The sequence below is a fragment of the Scyliorhinus canicula genome, chromosome 20 (genome assembly GCF_902713615.1).
Source record: "Scyliorhinus canicula chromosome 20, sScyCan1.1, whole genome shotgun sequence".
Lineage (NCBI taxonomy): Eukaryota > Metazoa > Chordata > Chondrichthyes > Carcharhiniformes > Scyliorhinidae > Scyliorhinus > Scyliorhinus canicula.
The window spans coordinates 12,685,133-12,705,600 of NC_052165.1; the positions used below are offsets into that span (position 1 = coordinate 12,685,133).

Sequence of the window (20,468 nt, forward strand, 5' to 3'; positions counted from 1 at the left end):
CCCTCAAGCCTTTTAATCTATTACTAATTAGATCACGCCTTTTTATCCAATTCTCCTGATACCCTTACCTGACTGTAATCTATTTTCGCAGGAAATAAAATTTCAATTGATCCAGTATCCATAGCCTTTTGGGAAGTTGGTTTTGGATTTTCACTACCCTTTGTGTGGAAAAAAATGCTTCCTGATTTTATTCCTAAATGGTCCAGCTCTATTTTTGTGTTTAAGGATTAAGCGATTGTATTCAGAATTCATCCGCCAGAGGAAATAATTCATTTGCTTCCACCCTGTTGACTCGCTGTATTTTTTTCCAAAAACTTTATTTGGATTCCACCCCCTCAACCTTTTAAACACAAGGGAATACAAGCCTTGCAGTTTCTGAAACCATCATCACCCTTTAAGCCCCAGTGTCATTCTGATGAACCTGCACTACCCACTTCAAAGCCATCATATCTTTCCTGAGGTGCAATGCTAAAAGCTGAACACAGTATTCCTGTTTGGGTCTGACAAAGTTGCATTGTAGCTAATGCACTTAAGTGGCAACAGTTCAGCAACGTGCCAACTAAGGATGTGAACAAACATTCTGATTATTTGTCCTCCTTGATAACGCAAGTGCAGATTCAAATATATTGAACCTTTATTTGGAATGTCGCTAGCCTCATGATTGACATATTGCCATTGTTGTAGTTATACTAACCACATTCATTGAGTTTTTATTGACATCGACATTTAAAAAATCCTTAATTTAATCAATTATTCAGCTACAATTGGAATGAAATAACGGCAGCGAAATTGCATTGTCAGGAACAGGTGTGAAATCGGTGATGTGATGCAACCTCAGCAAGAGGTACAGGACTAAGTTTAAGTCAGCATCTTGCACACTACTGATTCGCAGCTCACCAATTGGGGGAGTAAGTGACAACTTATAATTGCAGCCTGGGTCTGGGGAGGCGCACCTAGGCTTCTGGAAGCTTAGTTATCTTCAGAAATAAGAAAATGGCAAGCAGAGGTGCTGGAACAAGTCACCCACCCCCACTGTTGGAAGTGTTAGTGCAGGAAGTCACCAGGAGGAGGGAGCTGCTATTTCCAGCGGAGCATACCTATGCCAGTTATGCAGCGCCATTGTTGAGAAATGACAGAGTAGGTGATTACTAGGATTAGGCACCTGTATAGAATCTTAGTTAGGTCACACTTGGAGTAGTGTGTTCATTTCTGGTCGCCACACTACCAGAAAGAAGTGGAGGCTTTAGAGAGGGTGCAGCAGAGATTTACCAGGATGTTGCCTGATATGGAGGGCATTAGCTATGAAGGGAGGTTAAATAAACTCGGTTTGTTCTCACTGGAACGACAGAGGTTGAGGGGCGACCTGCTAGAGGTCTACAAAATTATGAGGGGCATAGACAGAGTGGATTGTCAGAGGCTATTCCCCAGGGTAGAGGGGTCAATTACTAGGGGGTATAAGTTTAAGGTGCGAGGGGCAAGGTTTAGAGGAGATGTACGAGGCAAGTTTTCTTTTTTTTACACAGAGGGTAGTGGGTGCCTGAAACTCGCTGCCGGAGTGGGAGGTGGAAGCAGGGATGTTAGTGACATTTAAGGGGCATCTTGACAAATACATGAATAGGATGGGAATAAAGGGATACGGACCCCGGAAGGGCAGAAGATTTTAGTTTAGACGGGCAGCATGGTCGGCACAGGCTTGGAGGGCCGAAGGGCCTGTTCCTGTGCTGTACTTTTCTTTTGTTCTTTGTTCTAGACACAAATGCCAAAGTGAATTCAATTATTTTACTGGAGCAAAACTCTTTACTTCTCATTTGCAAAAAGCTGATGTCCCAGCATTGACAAGGTTTCCCTATGCTGCTTCTCGTAACTTTCCTCCAATCGCCACAGCACACTTCCCTTAATCTCCTTTTACTGCAACTACTAGACTTCCTTACAATCGCTCCCCTCATCTATCATGAAATTATAGAGGAGGAGGGAAAGCATCGATCTGCGACCTCTCCACATTAGAAGCCTCTCAGCATATTGTGAGCATGAACACATGTCAAGTGCTATTCTCTAAAGTGCATTTGGCCGTCTCATCCTCTTCTTTTTCTCTTATGGATTTCTCTCCCTGTACCTGATCTGTGGTAATATGGTCCTGCTTTGAGCATGTCACCAGCTACCAGTTTGCTACTGCACTTCACTACTTTGCATTAATGCTCACATTCACAATTAGGGAATTAACCAGCTGGATATACAGAGCAGCTGCAAACACAGCAGTTGCAGCTGGTACATTGGAAGGACAATTCAACCAGAATCATTAGTTAGGGGTGGCAGCAGCTAGTTTATTCTCCCTTGGTGGTCTGGTGTTCCTCTTCATCTTGCTTTTTTTAAAAAAAATGTCTTCATCGCAAGGTGAATTGCTGACTCCTTTGCAAAGGCGTGGAGAATGCAGCAGACTGGCAAGCTTTTCAAGGTCCTTTGGGGATGCACTAAACATTGAAAGTCGCCATAGTCTCCAAGGTCCATGGGCTGCGTTCTCCTTATGAGAGAGCGGACTGGTGGCGATTTAACAGTTGAGGGATCGCCACACCTTTTTGGGGGGGGGGGGGGGTGGGGGGGGGGGGGGGGGGGGAGGAGCGGGGAAAGAAGATTGAGAAGATGGGGCGTTCATGGATAACCTCAGCCAGTCCGGGAATTTAACCTGCGCTGTTGTTGACGCACCACATCATGAACCAGCCATCCAGGCAACTTAGCTAACCAAACTGGGTGGCACGGTAGCACTGTGGTTAGCACTGTTGCTCCACAGCACCAGGGTCCCATGTTCGATTCCTGGCTTGGGTCACTGTGCGTGCGGAGTCTGCACAGTTCTCCCTGCCTGGGTAGGGTTCCTCCGTTGCTCCGGTTTCCTCCCACAAGTCCCAAAAGACGTGCTGTTAGGTGAATTGGACATTCTGGATTGTCCCTCGGTGTACCCGAACAGGCGCCAAGAGTGTGACGACTAGGGAATTTTCACAGTAACTTCATTGCAGTGTTAATGTAAGCCTACTAGTGACAATAAAGATTATTTCAATTTCAAACTCAAACATACCAATTTGGAGGAGTAAGCCAGTTGGACCTCCGGGCCTGCTCTGTCATTCAATAAGATCATGGCAGATCTGATTGTAACCTCAACCGTATATTCCTAACTACCCTCAAAAACATTTCACCCCCTTGCCTATCAAGAAACTATCTACCACTGCTTTAAAATATTCAAATAATCAGCTTCCACTGGGAAGAGAGTTCCAAAGACTCAATGCTGAGAGAGAAAAAAAAAATGCTCCTCATCTTCAATGGACGGCCCTTATATTTTTAAACTGTCGCCCCTAGCACTAGATTCTCCCTCAAGAGGAAACATCCTCTCTACATCAATCTTGTCAAGACCCCTCAGGACATTATGTTTCAATCAAGTCGCCTCTTTCTCTTCTAAACTCCCAACGGATACAAGCCTAAACCTGTCCAACCTTTCCTCATAAGACAACCTGCCCAATCCAGGTATTAGTTTAATAAACTTTCTCTAAACTGCTTCCAATGCATTTACATCATTCCTTAAATAAGGAGACCAATAACATACACAGTACTCCAGATGTGGTCTCACCAGTGCCCTGTATAACTGAAGCATAACCTCCCTAACACAGAACACAGAACAGTACAGCACAGAACAGGCCCTTCGGCCCTCGATGTTGTGCCGAGCAATGATCACCCCACTCAAACCCACGTATCCACCCTATACCCTTAACCCAACAACCCCCCACCCCCCCTTAACCTTACTTTTTAGGACACTATGGGCAATTTAGCATGACCAATCCACCTAACCCGCACATCTTTGGACTGTGGGAGGAAACCGGAGCACCCGGAGGAAACCCACGCACACACGGGGAGGACGTGCAGACTCCACACAGACAGTGACCCAGCTGGGAAAGGAACCTGGGACCCTGGAGCTGTGAAGCATTTATGCTAACCACCATGCTACCGTGCTGCCCCTACTTTCGCATTTAACTCCCCTCGCAATAAATGATTAGCTTTCCGAATTACTTGTTGTCTGCACACTAGCCTTTTGCGGTGCATGTACTAGGAGACCTAGATTCCCGCTACATCTGAGCTCCACAACCTTATTTAGATATGCTTTTGTTTTTATTTTTCCCGCCAAAATGGAAAATCACACTTTCCCACATTACTTCTTTTGCCAGGTCTTTTTCCATTTACTTAACCCTACTATATACCTTTGCAGCCTTCTTATGTCCTCTTCGCATCTTACTATCCAGGCTATCTTAGCAACCAGACCTTCTGAAGGACCAGTCCAGGCAGAGGAACCTCTGCTTCAGAATATCAATAGTTTCCACCATGAGAGCTCTTAAGTTATTACATTGCTCAGATGTGTTCTCCAGAGTGATCAAGAGATAGCACTTGTCCTGAAGCACTGAGCCTCTGACCCGAGGTCTGCATGGAAGGGAGATGTTAGGGAACATAGGAAAAAGGCATAATAACTGCCAGGAAATGAGACACAGACTTGTGTTACCTATTGTCTAGGGTCATGCACCAGACAGTCTGGAGCAGGAGACAAGTGTGTAAGATCTCCTGTGCCCTGTTCTCCAACACTCCCGTATGCCATCACAGGAACAGGAGTAGGCCATTCAGCCCCTCAAACCTGTCCTGGCATTTAATGAGATCATGCCTGATCTGTGGCCGATCTCCATATACCTGTCGTTGGCCCATTCCCCTCAACATCTTTGCTTATCTCAGATTCAAAATTAACAACTGTTGTAGCTTCAACTGCTGTTTGTGGGAGAGAGTTCCAAACCTCGGGTTTGGTACGTTTCGGCGTGGCCCATTCGGCGTCAGGGAAATAATTGGCTGATTCGGCGTGGCCGTTTAGGCGTCAGGACATTTCGGCGTCACTTTTAAAAATATTTTTTAAAACTAGTTAAAAAACCTTCATTAAAACGCCGAAATGGCCACGCCGAAACGTCCCATTCCCCTCTCAGGAGCAAAGGTTCCAAGGTATTGAATAAACCTTTTAAACCTTGGGGGTGGGGGGTGCTGTCCCCCTGAACTGGGCCGCCTGTCCGCTTCACCTCGCCGGCTGCTGTCCCCCTGAACTGGGCCGCCTGTCCGCTTATTTTCAGAATGTCTCAAAAGCAGCACGATTAATGTTGAATTGTTTTTCAATTGGTAATTTTAAAACTTCATTTAGAAATCACTATTGATTTTTCCAGTAATAATGGAGCTAGCTGATATCTGCCTTGAAAGAAACTTAAATGAAGATCTGAGAATTAATAATCAGTTTTAAAATTGGAAGGCAATAAAACAAAGCTGTTCATAATGGTTATTGAAATTACAAAATCCATTTCTAACCTTAAGAAATTTGACTATTCTGGGTTAAACATAAAGTACTTCCTCACTGTTGGGAAAGAGTTAATGTTCCCTAGTTTAAGTTAGAATTGGGGTTTTATTATTTAATAAACTGCAAGGATAGGGATACAGGAGGCACTGTTTTGTTGTGGAGGAATGATTACTGAACACAATAAACTGGAGTCGAAAAAGGTAAAAATTTGCTTTGTAGTTCTTATTATAGAATTATCATCAGAGCTTAACACTCACCTTCTGTGCCTGCGGGCATGCTATTCACTAAGAGCAAGAGCGATATTAAATGTCTGCTCATTGCACTAACCTGTCTTTCTGAAGCCTGTCCCGCCGCCGAAAAATTCATCCGCCGAAAAATTCCTCCACCGAAAGGGCTACGCCGAAACGTCCCATCCCCCCAAACCTCTACCATCCTGCGAGTGAAGATGCGCTTCGTAACAAATGCCCCCTAGTTTTAGAATCTCGAACCAGTGGAAATAGCTCATCTTTATCTACCCGAAATTCTAGCAAAAAAAAAAAACAGGCCCAATCGGTGTAATCTCTTCTTGTAACCGAACCCCAGGCATCGTTTTTATAAACCTACGACACACGCCCTCCAAGGCCAAGATACCCTTCCGAGGGTATGGTGCCCCAATCTGCTCAGTGACTCCAAGTAGCCTCAGGTCTCTGCTGACCTGCTCACATATCCTCCTCCTCCCAAACAGAGTGCCAGCAAAACATCCACTTTGTCACAATCAACATTGTACGGACAAAGTGCTGAGCTGCAAAAATCACTTTCCAAAGCTTTCCATAAAATGCCTGAGCCGCAGAAGGCCAATAAAATCCTCCAAGCTCATTAGCAGTCTAGTGGTTAGCCAGGGACTTATCCCAGTGCACCTCTTGAAGTATTCTGATGGAACCTACCCTGCTGACTGCAGCAGGAACGGCTGGGTCAGTTGACAAGACAGTAAATCTAATTTTATATGTTTCAATTACTCCGTTCGGACAGCTATCTAGGACGACTAAAGGTTTCTAAGACCAATGTGATGGCTGCTAAAACGTCACGGGTTACCACTAGCCAAAGTGCAACTCCAGTACACTCGCTTTCTGCACTGAAAGCACAACTTGCCCTTGAATTTGTCAGGAACCCAAATTAGATCTTATTGTTTGCATATATGTTCTTTGAAATGAAGCATCCATGTAACCAGAGTTTTAAATACGTAAAGCTCATGAAAGGTTCGTAGAAAGAAAATATTGCCGTGAAATATTTCTAAAACAATTGATAAGTGTGACATAACCATTACTCTATTCAAATAATGTCTATTTATTCCACCTCAGCATGCATTGTGCTATCATGCAGAGCCCCATTTTGCAACTGATACTGATAGATACAGCACTCTTCAGGCATAATTGATTTATTTTTCCAAAGAATAATTTCAAAAACCATCTTTACACACCGCCAGGATGGAGCGATGGAGATAGCCAAGGACACGGATGATGGCCACATGAGACAATGATTAGCACTACTGCCTCAGCACCAGGGACCCAGATTCAATTCTAGCCTTGGGTCACTATCTATGCGGAGTTTGCATGTTCTCCCAGTGTCTGCGTGTGTTTCCTCCGGGTGCTCTGGTTTCCTCCCACAGTCCAAAGATGTGCAGGTTAAGTGGGGTTACGGGGATACGGCGGAGAAGTGGTCCTAGGTAGGGTGCTCTTTGCGGCGGCACTGTGGTGAGCACTGCTGCTTCACAGTGCCAGAGACCCGGGTTCGATTCTGACCTCGGGTGACTGCGTGGAGTTTGCAGATTCTTCCAATGCCTGCGTGGGTTTCCTCCGGGTGCTCCGATTTCCTTCCACAGTTCAAAGATGTGCAGGTTAGGTGGATTGCCCCTAGGTGGGGTTACGGGGTAGGGGGCGGGGGATTGGGCCTGGGTAGGGTGCTCTTTTCGGGGGGGGGGTGTGGGGGGGTGTCAGTGCAGATCCGATATAGCGAATGGCCTCCTTCCGCACTGTATTCATTTGATGACAGTGATGGTAAAGAATATATTTACCCATCAAGTAAGGCTGCTGGAAACATAGAACATAGAACAGTACAGCACAGAACAGGCCCTTTGGCCCTCGATGTTGTGCCGAGCAATGATCACCCTACTCAAGCCCACGTATCCACCCTATACCAGTAACCCAACAACCCCCATTAACCTTATTTATTAGGACACTAAGGGCAATTTAGCCTGGCCAATCCACCTAACTCGCACATCTTTGGACTGTGGGAGGAAACCGGAGCACCCGGAGGAAACCCACGCACACACGGGGAGGACGTGCAGACTCCGCACAGACAGTGACCCAGCCGGGAATCGAACCTGGGACCCTGGAGCTGTGAAGCATTTATGCTAACCACCATGCTACCGTGCTGCCCCCTAACAAAACAAAACAAAAAACATTTCTCAAAAATATTTTGGGACACATGCGTGCAGAATTTGCAACACTTCAGATCTTTGTGTTTTCCCTCGTCCATACTGCTTACATCCAAATTGAATTCATACCCAGGAGAATACACTCTTCCCCTGGCCTGGGAATTTTGAGATATTTTAAGACACAGGTATTCAGGCTCAACGCACTATGAAAATGCAGGTCAAGTTTCAAATGTGTCCAGAGGATTGCTCCTGCTTTGTAGTTGTAAAATGTAGCTTGGCATTGCACCAAAGTTGGGAGGGTCATCTGCCTGAGGGAATTACACATCACCTCCTTCTGGAATCAAGTTGGGAGCATGCTTCAGAACCCAATTGTCTGCTGATGTTAGTGATATAGCTGAATAGTAATAAAGGTCATTATACTATGAGACAATATAATCAGTAGGAAGCTTCAGCCTTGGCAGTCATCCAGTACTGTCAGCCTCTATTAGGATGAATGCTGTAACATGTTTCACGTTGGAAAGGGGAACAGTTCCGAAACACATCCTTTATGATGAGCTTGACATCCCCATTCCATCATAAAATCTACTTGAAGATTTATTATTACCATCAGCAGATAAGGAGGACGACAGCAATTGTGCAGTGATACTGGCAATTTAAGATTGTACTGTGCAATTTCTGGTCTGCCGAACACATTACAGAAATGTTTTCTATTATCCTGCATTAATGTCCATTCTCTTTACTAATCTGACCACTTGGTAATAATCATCAGCATTCAGTTCTCATCAAGTGAGGTGATTAGCTAGAAGAGGGTACATGAACAAACCAAAGTCAGATTTCACAACCAGCTTATTTCATTAAGCTAGGAAATTAGCCTCAACTTTAAAACCCTGATTTAATTAGGCTTTGTGAAGTGGCCAAAGTGGCAAATATATGCATTCTTCTGTGTCCATTCTGTGTCATCATTGATCCATGTATATACATAATAATAATCTTTATTATTGTCACAAGTAGGCTTACATTAACACTGCAATGAAGTCACTGTGAAAATCCCCTAGTCGCCACACTCCGGCGTCTGTTCGGGTACACGGAGGGAGAATTCAAAATGTCCAATTCGCCTAACAAGCACGTCTTTCGAGATGTGGTATTAAACCAGAGTACCCGGAGGAAACCCACGCAGACACAGAGCGTGCAGACTCCGCATAGACAGTGACCCAAGCCGGAATCAAACCTAGAACCCTGGCGCTGTGAAGCAACAGTGTATTTGCTGCACTCATATTTAGAGCTTTAAAAATCCTCTATTAACTGAAAATATAAATAATCATATAAAGGGTCCCCTACATAATTTTGGGAGCTGATTAAGGTGGCAAGATTCTCAAAATATTAAAAGAATAAATTAAGATCACAGACACAGGCAACACAGATCACCAACACATAGTCAACACATATCAAGAACACAATCTGTTTGCAAATCAGCAGGAGGATCTGGCACGTACATCACCCCTAAATGTGATTTCTAGCTCTGTTTTAAATTATAAAATTAATCTTCCATAAAGGCGATAGTGAAATTAATCACAGCTAGTACAAAATGTACCAGGGGCGATACAGTAATAATGGGCGACTTTAATTGACATATAGAGTAAACCTAATTAGCACTAATGCTGGGGAGGATGAGTTCCTGGAGTATGTACGAGATGAATTTCTGGAGTAGTATGTTGAGGAACCAACTAGGGACCGAACTATTTTAAATTTAGTATTATGCAATGAGAAAGGACTAGTTGATAACATTGCTGTAAAGGACCAATTAGGAAATAGTGACCATTATATGATTGAGTTCTACATTAAGTTCGAAAGCGATATAATTCATTCTGAAACTAGGGTTCTAAATCAAAACAACGGAAACTATGAAGGTACAAAGGGCTATGATGATTAGGAAAATACATTAAAAGATGCTATGGTAGTCGGGCAATGGTTAGAAGCTAAGTAGCATTAAATGGCCTACAACAAACATATTTTCCTTTAAGGCACAAAAACCCAATAGGAAAAGTGAAACGGGTGGCTAACAAAATAATCTAAGGAAATGGCATACAAGATTGCCAGAAAAAGTAGTAAACACAATGATTGGGAGCAACTGAGAATCCATCAAAGGATGACCAAGAAACTGATAAAGGAAGGGAAAAGAGAACGTGAATGCAACCTAACAAGCAACTAAGGTGAACTATAAAAGCTCCTTTAGGTATATGAAAAGGAAAGGATACATGTGGGTCCGTCACCAGCGAAGACAGGAGAATTTATAATGGAGAATAGCGAAATGGTGGAGAAACTAAACAATTATTTTGTATTTGTCTTCACGGAGGAAGATGCAGAAGATCTCCCAGAAATGCTACAGAACCAAGGTTTCATGCAAATGAGGAACTGAAAGAAAATAATATTTAATAAAGAGGTTCGACTTACAAAATCAATTGAATTGAAGGTTGATAAATCCTCTGGACCATATAAACTACATCCCAGAGAGTGTTGAAGGAGGTGGCTATACAGATAGTGGATCCATTGGCTGTTATCTTTCAAAAATTCTATTGACTCTGGAACAGTTCATACACACTGGAATGTACATAGAACAAAGAACAGTACAGCACAGAACAGGCCCTTCGGCCCTCGATGTTGTGCCGAGCAATGATCACCCTACTCAAACCCACGTATCCACCCTATACCCGTAACCCAACAACCCCCCCCTTAACCTTACTTTTTATGACACTACGGGCAATTTAGCACGGCCAATCCACCTAACCCGCACATCTTTGGACTGTGGGAGGAAACCGGAGCACCCGGAGGAAACCCACACACACACGGGGAGGACGTGCAGACTCCGCACAGACAGTGACCCAGCCGGGAATCGAACCTGGGACCCTGGAGCCGTGAAGCATTTATGCTAACCACCATGCTACCATGCTGCCCATGTAGCAAACATATCCCCAATACTTAAGGGAGGGAGGAAGAGAGAAAACAGAGAACTACAGACCTGTGTAGTTTAATGGCAGTACTGGGGGAAATATTAGAATCTATTATAATGGAAGTGAGAATTGGGCACTTAGAAAATAATGATCTGATTGGGCAGAGTCAACATGGTTTATGAAAGTGAAAACATTTTTCACTTTCATTTTTTACTCATGGGATTTTTGTAGCATAGATAAAGGGCAACCAGTGAAGGTGATAAATTTGGAATTGCAGAAGGTTTTTGATAAAATCTCACACAAGAGGTTAGTAAACACAATTAGAGCACATGGGATTGGGGGTAGTATACTGGTATGAATTGAGAATTGATTAACAGAGAGAAAACAGTAGGAATAAATGGGCCATTCTCATGTACGCAGTTGTTACTAGTGGGGTACTGCAAGGATCAGTGATGTGGGCCACAACTGTTCACAAGCTATATAAATGATTTGGATGCACGGATCAAATGTAACATTTCCAAATTTGCTGATCACACAAAATTAGTAAGGAATGCAAATTGTGAGGAGACTGCAATAAGGCCTCATGGGCCTTATTTGGACAGCTAAATGAATTGGGCAAGATCATTCATGGCATATCGAATATAATCCAAATAAATGTAAAGTTATCCATTTTGGTAGGGAAAACAAAGGCAGAGCATTTAGAGTATAAAAACTGGCAAGTCATATATAGAACCTTTGTACGGCCGCACTTGGAATATTGCGCACAATTCTGGCCGCCATACTACCAGAAAGATATGGAGGCTTTGGAGAGGGTGCAGAAGAGGTTTAACAGGATGTTGTCTGGTCTGGAGGGTGTTAACTGTGCGGAGAGGCTGAATAGACTCGGACTGTTTTCATTAGAGCGACGGAGGTTGTGGGGGCGATCTGATAGAAGTCTACAAGATTATGAAGAGCATGGATAGAGTGAATGGGCAAGCACTCTTTCCCAGGGTGGAGGGGTCAGTCACCAGGGGGCATAGGTTTAAGGTCCGTCGGGCAAGCTTTAGAGATGAGAGAGGCAGGTTTTTTTTTATTACACAGAGGGTGGTGAGTGCCTGGAACGTGTTGCCAGGGGAGGTTGTGGAAGCAGATACATTAACGGCATTCAAAAGGCACCTTGACAAATACATGGATAGGATGGGTATAGAGGGATATGGCACAAGGGTTTTGATCCAGGTTGGTATCATGACCAGTAAAGGCTTGGAGGGCCGAAGGGCCTGATCCTGTGCTATATTGTTCTTTGTTCTTAAATGGAGGGTGGTTGGGAAATGTTGATGTCGAAAGACACCTGGGTGCCCGTGTTTGTGAGTGCTGAAAGCATCATTGGACCACAGAAGGCTGTGGAGGCTCACTCATTGAACTTGTTCAAGATAGGTTTCTGGATACTCATGACATCAAGGCATATAGGGATAGTGGGAAGAAATGGTGTCGAGGTAGATGAGTATCCATGAATGGCCTACTTGTGCTCCCATGTTTTGTACATTTTAGAAGAGACTGCAGCGGAATTGATTACACATGCATGACTTTTGAAAGACCAATCTGTTTTGTTGGCTGTAGTTAGAGCTGGATTTTATTTACACTTTTATCCTGAATTTCATCACTATTGTCACATATTGTACTGCATTCGGACTTATGATTTAAACTGTCCTCCAATGAAGGATCTTAATATTTACATATTAAAATTCTAGTGTGGCCAGACATTTCCTGTCACAAAGATTACTCCTCTTATGGTTCAGTCATGCTTTTATGTTAGCATTCACCACTATATATCGTTATATCAATATCACATTCATTTATTGACACGTGGAGAATCAACTTCAAAAGGTTGCAAATGTTTGGAATTCCCCAGCCCACAGGGTTGTAGGTCTTCTATCATTAAATACATTTGAGGCTGGGACAGAAAAATGTCTGATCTCAGCGGGAATTAGAATCGCAGAATTCCTACAGTGCAGAAGGAGGCCATTCGGCCCATTGAGTCTATATCAACCCTTTGAGTGAGCACTCTGCCTATTTACGAGTCTCCACCCCGCCCTACCCCCTTAAACCCATAACTTCACCTGCACATCCCTGGACATTAAGGGGGCAATTTGTCATGACCAATCCACCTAACCCGCATACCTTTGTACTGTGGGAGGAAACCGGAGCACCCGGTGGAAACCCACGCAGGCACGGGGAGAACGTACAAACTCCACAGTAAGTCACCCAAGGTCAGAATTGAACCCGGGACCCGGTGAGGCAGCAGTACTGACCACTGTGCCACCCCAATTGAGGGATATGGGGAGCCGGCAGGAAAATGGAGTTGAATCCCAAGATCAGCCATGGTCGCACTGGATGGCAAAGCAGTTTCAATTAGGCCACATGGTCTATTCCTGCTCCTATTTCTTGTGTTGGGTTCATTCAATTTTGTTATGTGGGCCGTCACAATGTAATTGTAAGTTCTGACACTAGGTGGCTGTATGAAGTCTATTGCCCCATCTATAACAGCAATAGTATACAAAATTAAAATATTCATCAACCAACCGTGGGACATGCCACTTAATAAAACAATACTATTACTGCAAATAAGCATTTTTTAAAAATTGTTCCCGAGATGCTATTTGGTTTAGAAACATTGGTTTTCATAATTTGCCACTTAGCGCACAGAAGTAAACGTACACATTTGCATTTAACAATAACTCCTCTAATTCGACAACATTTGTGTTCAAAACTTTGAGGGATTTTTACCACAATGATCCGTTTCACAAAAAAGATTTTAAATTTAACTTTATTTTCTGCGCTTCTTCAAATGAATGTGTTTAAGTAGCATGCTAATAATCCAACTGGGGGAAACAGTTAGTAGGAACACGGTAATTAACGTGACCGAGTAACAAAAAAAATAGCAGCTACTTCGCATGCACATTTTGGCCCAACCATGGGAGTCACATTTCTACGGCTGCCTTCACAGGACTCCATTCTCATATCAGCTTCAGCCTTGAGGAGCTATATTTTGAACCTTTAGACTTTGATCTTTGCATTATACTTTTGAAGGGAGCACGCATACGTATGGTCTTCCTGCCTATCTTTCTTTGCCCGCAGTAAACTAGTGTTTCTCAGGGCTGATGCTTGTAACAAGATGCACCCAACGTGCCCTGGCCTTTAATGACACGCTAATTATTATCAGGGCGGTCTCCGTGTCTGCATGACAATAATTAAGTAACATTTACTTAGAAATGAAAGAGAATGTCTAATCATTCCCTTACCTCAGGCACAAAAACACACTTAAAAGTAGAACTCCCATCAGTCTGTACATGCAGCAATTATACTGTAATTTGCTGCTAAGCTTATTTTATTAGTTCCTTTGACACTCTTGTCAACGTTTCTATGAACTGTTCAAAATTGTTAAATTATGCCATTAATTTTTTTTTTAAATCAGTGTAACAAGTTTTTATGTTAAACATTGATCATATGAAGACTTTATAATTTTAGGGGTTTATAATCAACTTTAACCATTTCCCATTTGTTCAAGCACTTTTCCACCTTGCAATAAATGGGTCTTTCGCTGATGGCAGGCTAGTGGGGTACCGCCGGCATCTGTGCTAGGACCACAACTGTTCACATTATATATGAATGATTTAGACGAGGGAACTAAATGTATCATCTCCAAATTTGCAGATGATATAACGTTGGGTGGGAGGGTGAGCTGTGAGGAGGATGTAGAGATGCTTCAGTGGGATTCGGACAGGCTGAGTGAGTGGGCGCATGCATGGCAGATGCCGTATAATGTGGATAAATGTGAGGTTATCCGCTTCGGTAGCAAAAATAGGAAGGGAGATTATTATTTGAATGGGTGTAAATTGGGAGAGGTGGATACTCAGCAAGACCTTGGTGTCCTCGTGAATCAGTCGCTGAAAGTAAGCACGCAGGAACAGCAGGTAGTAAAGAAGGCAAATGGTATGTTGGCCTTCATAGCGAGAAGATGAGTACATATAGGATTAGAGATGTTTTACTGCAATTGTATAGGGCATTGGTGAGGCGAGGCCTCACCTGGAGTATTGTGTGCAGTTTTGGTGTCCTTATCTGAGGAAGGGTGTTCTTGCGCTGAAGGGTGTCCAGACTAATCCCTGGGAGGGTGGGACTATCATATGAGGAGAGACTAAATCGGTTTGAATTATATTAATTGGAGTTTAGAAGAGTGAGAAGGGATCTCAGAAACTTACAAAATACTAACAGGATTAGACAGGGTAGATTCAGAAAGAATGTTCCTGATGGTGGGGAAGTCCAGAACCATGGGTCATAGTTTCAAGGTAAGGGGTAAACCTTTTAGGACTGAGATGAGGAGAAATTTCTTCACCCAGAGAGTGGTGAATCTGTGATCGCTACCCCAGAAAGTAGTTCAGGTCAAAACATTGTGTAATTTCAACAACGAATTAGATAGAGCTCTTGGGGAAAAGGGATCAAAGGATATGGGGAGGGAAAGCGGGATCAGGGTCTTAAACTTGACAATCAGCCATAATCATAATGAATGGCGGAGCAGGCTCGAAGGGCCGAATGGCCTCCTCCTGCTTCTATGGGTGCGGTCCAAAGGCTACGCTGCGCTGGAAAAGCTGCTTGCCAAAGCGCAGCGTGACTGATAAAAAGCCAGGAGGCCCCGCTCCCGGGATCTACCCGGCTTGCAATGTCTCACGAGATCCAACGCCATATCACGAGGCATTGCGGCGTAAATCCCGCCATTGTGGGCGGGGTCATTTTTTGGTAAATCTGCTTATTAGAGCGAGACTGGTGGTCTCACTTTAATATGCAGATTCGAGGTTCCTGAGGCTTTGGAATTCATTCCTTTTCCCTCGGAGATCTCGGGCAGGTGCCATTCAGCACTGATCCCCACAAATTGGGCCCAGATGGAACCCTCGCACTCGCGGGGTTCACATGGGGATTGGAGGCCTTCAGCTGCATGCTGGGCAGTGTGGTGCCCTGGCACTGCTGGTGCTACCCGGGCACCCTGGCAGTGCCACCTGGGTGCAAGCCCAGCTGGTATGGACGGTGCCAGGTTGGCACTGCAAAGGTGCTAAGCTGCCATTTTCTGAATGCGTGCGATCGGGCCAGAGGTGCTCTGCGTGGGTGTGGGAGGGGGGAGGGGGAAAGAGTTGTCGCTTTTGGGGTCTCGGTGGTCAATATACGTCACCTGGTAAACATTGTCTTTTTTCCCTCCTTGGTGCCCAAACCAAGTGATTGTTTCCCTAGATGCCTAAAAGGCGTTTGATAGAACGGAGCGGAAATATCTGTTTGAGATTCTTGGGAGGCTCAGATTTGGACACAAGTTCATCTCCAGGATTTGACTACGGTCCGGACCACCACTGCAGCGTTTGTCTGAGTGCTCTGAAGTCCTGCTACTTCTCGTTGAATAGAGAAACAGAGGTGTCCACTATCTCTGTTCCTGTTTGCTATGGCAATAGAACCACTTGCTATAGCACTGAGGTTCTGTAGAATGGAGTGGAATAAATCGGGGAGGGGTGGAGCATCGGGTATCCCTTTATGCAGATGACCTACTTCTCCACATTACAGACCCAGTATCCTCTGTGGACGAGATGATGAAGTTGCTTGAGAGTTTTAACTGGGAACATGGAAAAGAGTGAATGCTTCCCAGAGAGCCCAACTGGGGAGGCTACCGTTTTGTCTTGCCAAGACTAGCTTTCCTTATTCCAGGATTCCGGTGGCCCACAAATGGGCCTTGCTTCATGAATTAAATTGCACTAGTCTGTTTGATGGTGTGAAGTCAGAGTTGGAGGTGAGATAACCTTCCCATGTCCTTGGTGGGCAGGGTTCAGAAAATTTTCAATGAACGTACTCCAGAGATTTTGATTTATTTTTCAATGTCTCCCCATTTTTCTTCCCAAGTCCTTTTTTGTCAAAAGTCAATAAACTAACGCACTCCTTTATTTGGGCGGTAAGACTCCAAGGATCCATGTGGCGTTGCTCCAAATCAGGGGACTTGGCTCCATCCAATTTATTGTTTTACTATTAGGCAGCCAATATTCAGATAATATTGTTATGGTTCAGTGATCCTGGTTCCATGTGGGGACAAATGGAGGCGAGCTCCTGCGCGTTTCCTAGCCTTGGTGCAATAGTGACCGCATTGTTGCCTTTCTCTTCAGTGATGTGGAGATGCTGGCGTTGGACTGGGGTGAGCACAGTAAGAAGTCTTACAACACCAGGTTAAAGTCCAACATGTTTGTTTCAAACACTAGCTTTCGGAGCTTTCGATGCTCCACTTCTCCAGCTTCCACCGTAAACACATTTAAGAATCCATCCCCTATGGGCAAGCCCTCCGTATACACAGGATCTGCTCAGACAAGGAGTGCTCCGAAAGCTAGTGTTTGAAACAAACATGTTGGACTTTAACCCGGTGTTGTAAGACTTTTTAACTGTGCTTTCTCTTCAGTAATATTTTCACTGAACCCAGTGGCGTCGTCCACCCTGAAAATCTGGAAGCAGCGCAAGCAGCATTTTAAACTTGGTTACTTGTCTTCACTAGCCCCCATCTGCAATAATCACTTTTTCCTGCCAGCCGGTTTGGACTTGACGTTTGAGCCATGGAAGGGTAAGGGTTTGGAGACCTGGTTGCGGAGGGGAGGTTTGGCATTCATAAGGTGCTGATGGAGAAATTTAAACTGCCCGGTTCCAGTCTTTTCAGATTCTTAATTTTTTGGGCAAGGCTTTTCCCTTCTTTCCCTTGACACCACCCTCTTCCCTGCTGAAGGGGATTTTGCCTTTGGCCGGATCTGGTTTGGGAGGGGGACTATTTTGGGCGTACATGGCCATATCCTCTCAGCACAGTCAGCTCCGTTGAGTGAGTGAGTGAGAGTGAGTTGGGTCCCATTCTGGATGATGAGGTATGAAGTGAGGCCCTTCACAGGGCCAACTCCACGGAAAAGTGGAGCACAGGGCACATCTGACTAAAGCGAGAATGAGTGGATTTTTCTCTGGGGTGGAGGACAAGTGTGAGTATTGCTCTCGGTGAGGGCGGGGGCTAACCATGCTCATTTGTTCTGGTCCCAAGTTGGTAAGCTTTTGAGCCTCTCCCTTCAACACCGTGTGGGAGATACTCAATGTTGATTTGGATCCATGTCCACTGGTGACTATTTTATGGGATATCAGACTCATTGACGCTTCAGACAGTGGGTGAAGGTGAATGTCCTCACTTTCATCCCACGGATAACCCGGAGAAGAGTTCTGCTTGGGTGGAGCTCTCCTAGTGCTTCAGCTTGGTTGGGTGACCTCATGCCGTTCTTACATTTAGAGAAGGTTAAGTTCACCATTAGAAAGTTGGTAGAAGGATTATATCTAAGGTGACAGTAATTTATCTTCTATTTTAAATAATTTGTCACCGTCAGCTCTTAGGGGGTTTTGATTTTTGGTATTAATGTGTTTTTGCTTGTTAGTCTCATTCTTCCATTGTGTAACTTTGGTTAACTGTTTCATAGGATTGTGGTTATTATGAAAAATGTTGATAAAATATATATTTTTTTAAGTAATAGTCTGATAGGTATTTCTAGTATGAGCTGAAGTAGTAATGTCACAAGAGGAAAAGCAGATCAAAGTGTGCATTTGTAACACAAACAGCGCTCAAATCTGTTTAAATATTATTTTAATATGCTTCATTGTGAATGAAATTGCAAATCTCAAAATGAGAAACATGTTTGCACCGTTATTTTAAGTACAGTGCAGTAATGCAAATTTTAACAGTTTATAACTAGCAATCATAATGAAGCGAACTTACCTGTGTATCCATTTTTAGCAGCAGAATACAAGGCAGACGAACCTTCCTCATCAGGGTGATTAATATCAATTCCATCTTCATTTAGCAGCATTGACAATAAAGTGACATTTCCCTGGGCAGCAGCTTGGTGAAGCAGAGTGGACCTGCCACCCAGGGGGACAGGACCACCAGACATTAACGAAGGGATTAGGGAGGGAGACCTGCCTGTGAGTTAAAGTGAAAAATTTATAGGGGGAAACTGATTAAAATCTGCTTGCATGCACAATGACTGCAACACAGAGGTGAAAAAGAACAAGCTATGTTACAATCAACAATCAGTCACAGCGTTTTTATTTGTTCCGTCTAACTTCTCACATTGGAAAAAAATCAAACTAACATTTTATTTTAGAAACAGACTGGCTATATTTTACAATGCATTGGCATTATTGAAATGAGTGTGTGTCTTTATTGTATATTGATAATATGAGCATTTTAAACAGATGAGCAATTGGGATTAAATGTTGCACAATGAAAATATTATCTGAAATAATTTCTCAAAAGATCCACTTTAGCAATGTAATAGGTCATGGCATTGGAACTGTAAAGTTTTATTATTTTCACATTTTCCAAATGCCATATTATATAAAAATACATCTATTTGGTGGGACTAAGGGGTTATTACTTTTATTTAAGTGATTAGCTTTTTAGAATTGAAATAGCAAAAATACTATTAAAAACATCTAATGGCCTTGTACATACAGAAACACTTAATGTGTAGTTGCTAATGTGTTAACGGTTAACGTAGCATTCATTCTGAAAATTATATACATATTTTGATGACTTAAAAAACTAGTCAACAGAAAAATGCATTCAGTAAAAAACAGGATTTTAAAACAAAAATTATGGTATACATCTCTAACGGCTTGCAGTGGATCATCATTGCACTCTTATTGTATTTACAAATGGTACTTGGAGGTGCTCACATTAAAAGGATTAATAGCAAACGGGCATTAATACTATTACACCATTATCTGAGTATTTAATTAGACATTTATTTCACACCATTAATCTGTTGATTCGGAGCCAAGTTTGCTAAATGAGCGAAACTTATTGCAGAGGTCACGGAAGCCTTTGCGCACCCTTCCGTTAACAGAAAGGCTGCAAAGAAAAAAAGGAAATTGATTTCAACTAACCCATCACACATTCTTCAAATTGTGCATGCCCAAAAGTCAATGACAGATTGTTAATGCAAATAAAGCAACTAGGTTAATGCAGGCAGACTGCAACAAGTGCAATTTTTCTTTGCAACCTTTCATGTGCCTGGGTTTCATGATTATTAAAGAGCATTTTTGAATTTTAATACGATTCAGATACAGTACATTCGGTATTTTAAGAGATGTTATAATGACAATCTACCTTCTTCAAGATTATTCTATTATATTTCGATTTGTGCACGAGAAAGGAAAGCATGTTCAGCAAGTGTAAAATAAACTCAGTGCAAAGGGTCAGCGCAAACAGTTAATACATATGGTTGATTGGTTAGAATACATGTATGGGAGTGTTAGTGCTCAATAGCAGAAAGGAACAAAAGGTAATGCAATTTTACATTGTGTCATTTAATAATGCAAAGAGCTAAGATCTGCATGGGCTGCAAATTTTTTCAGTTGCTAAGGTGGAGCTTCTTAAGGCGCTGCGTGACATGCACTGATCACAAGGTCTCAGGGATAGAAATACAACTGCTGGCATCAGCGAGTGATAGAGCTGGTTAATTTAAGATCCAATAAGTCATTGTTTTCTTTGTCCGTAATGCCAATTAAGATTGCATATAAAACAATCGTAATATGGACACAAATATTTTTCAACAAGGCTAATGCAACAGGAAACTGAATCTTTAAAAAAAAAAGATCAGGTGGAAAATTATTTCTAGAAAATTCCAAATCTTCATCTGAAAATGCGAGATCATTTAACAAAAAAAAT

General features: G+C 43.1%; 1 protein-coding gene across 3 annotated transcripts in view; it reads right to left on the reverse strand.

Annotated features, from left to right (window-relative positions):
* Window positions 1–20,468, reverse strand: part of cttnbp2 (cortactin binding protein 2) — a 203,115-nt gene that overhangs the window by 79,003 nt on the left and 103,644 nt on the right. For all 3 annotated transcript variants that reach the window (XM_038780086.1, XM_038780088.1, XM_038780087.1), the window contains one exon: window positions 18,513–18,716. In XM_038780086.1, coding sequence (XP_038636014.1) covers window positions 18,513–18,716 — 204 coding nt within the window. The remainder of the gene's footprint in view (window positions 1–18,512; window positions 18,717–20,468) is intronic.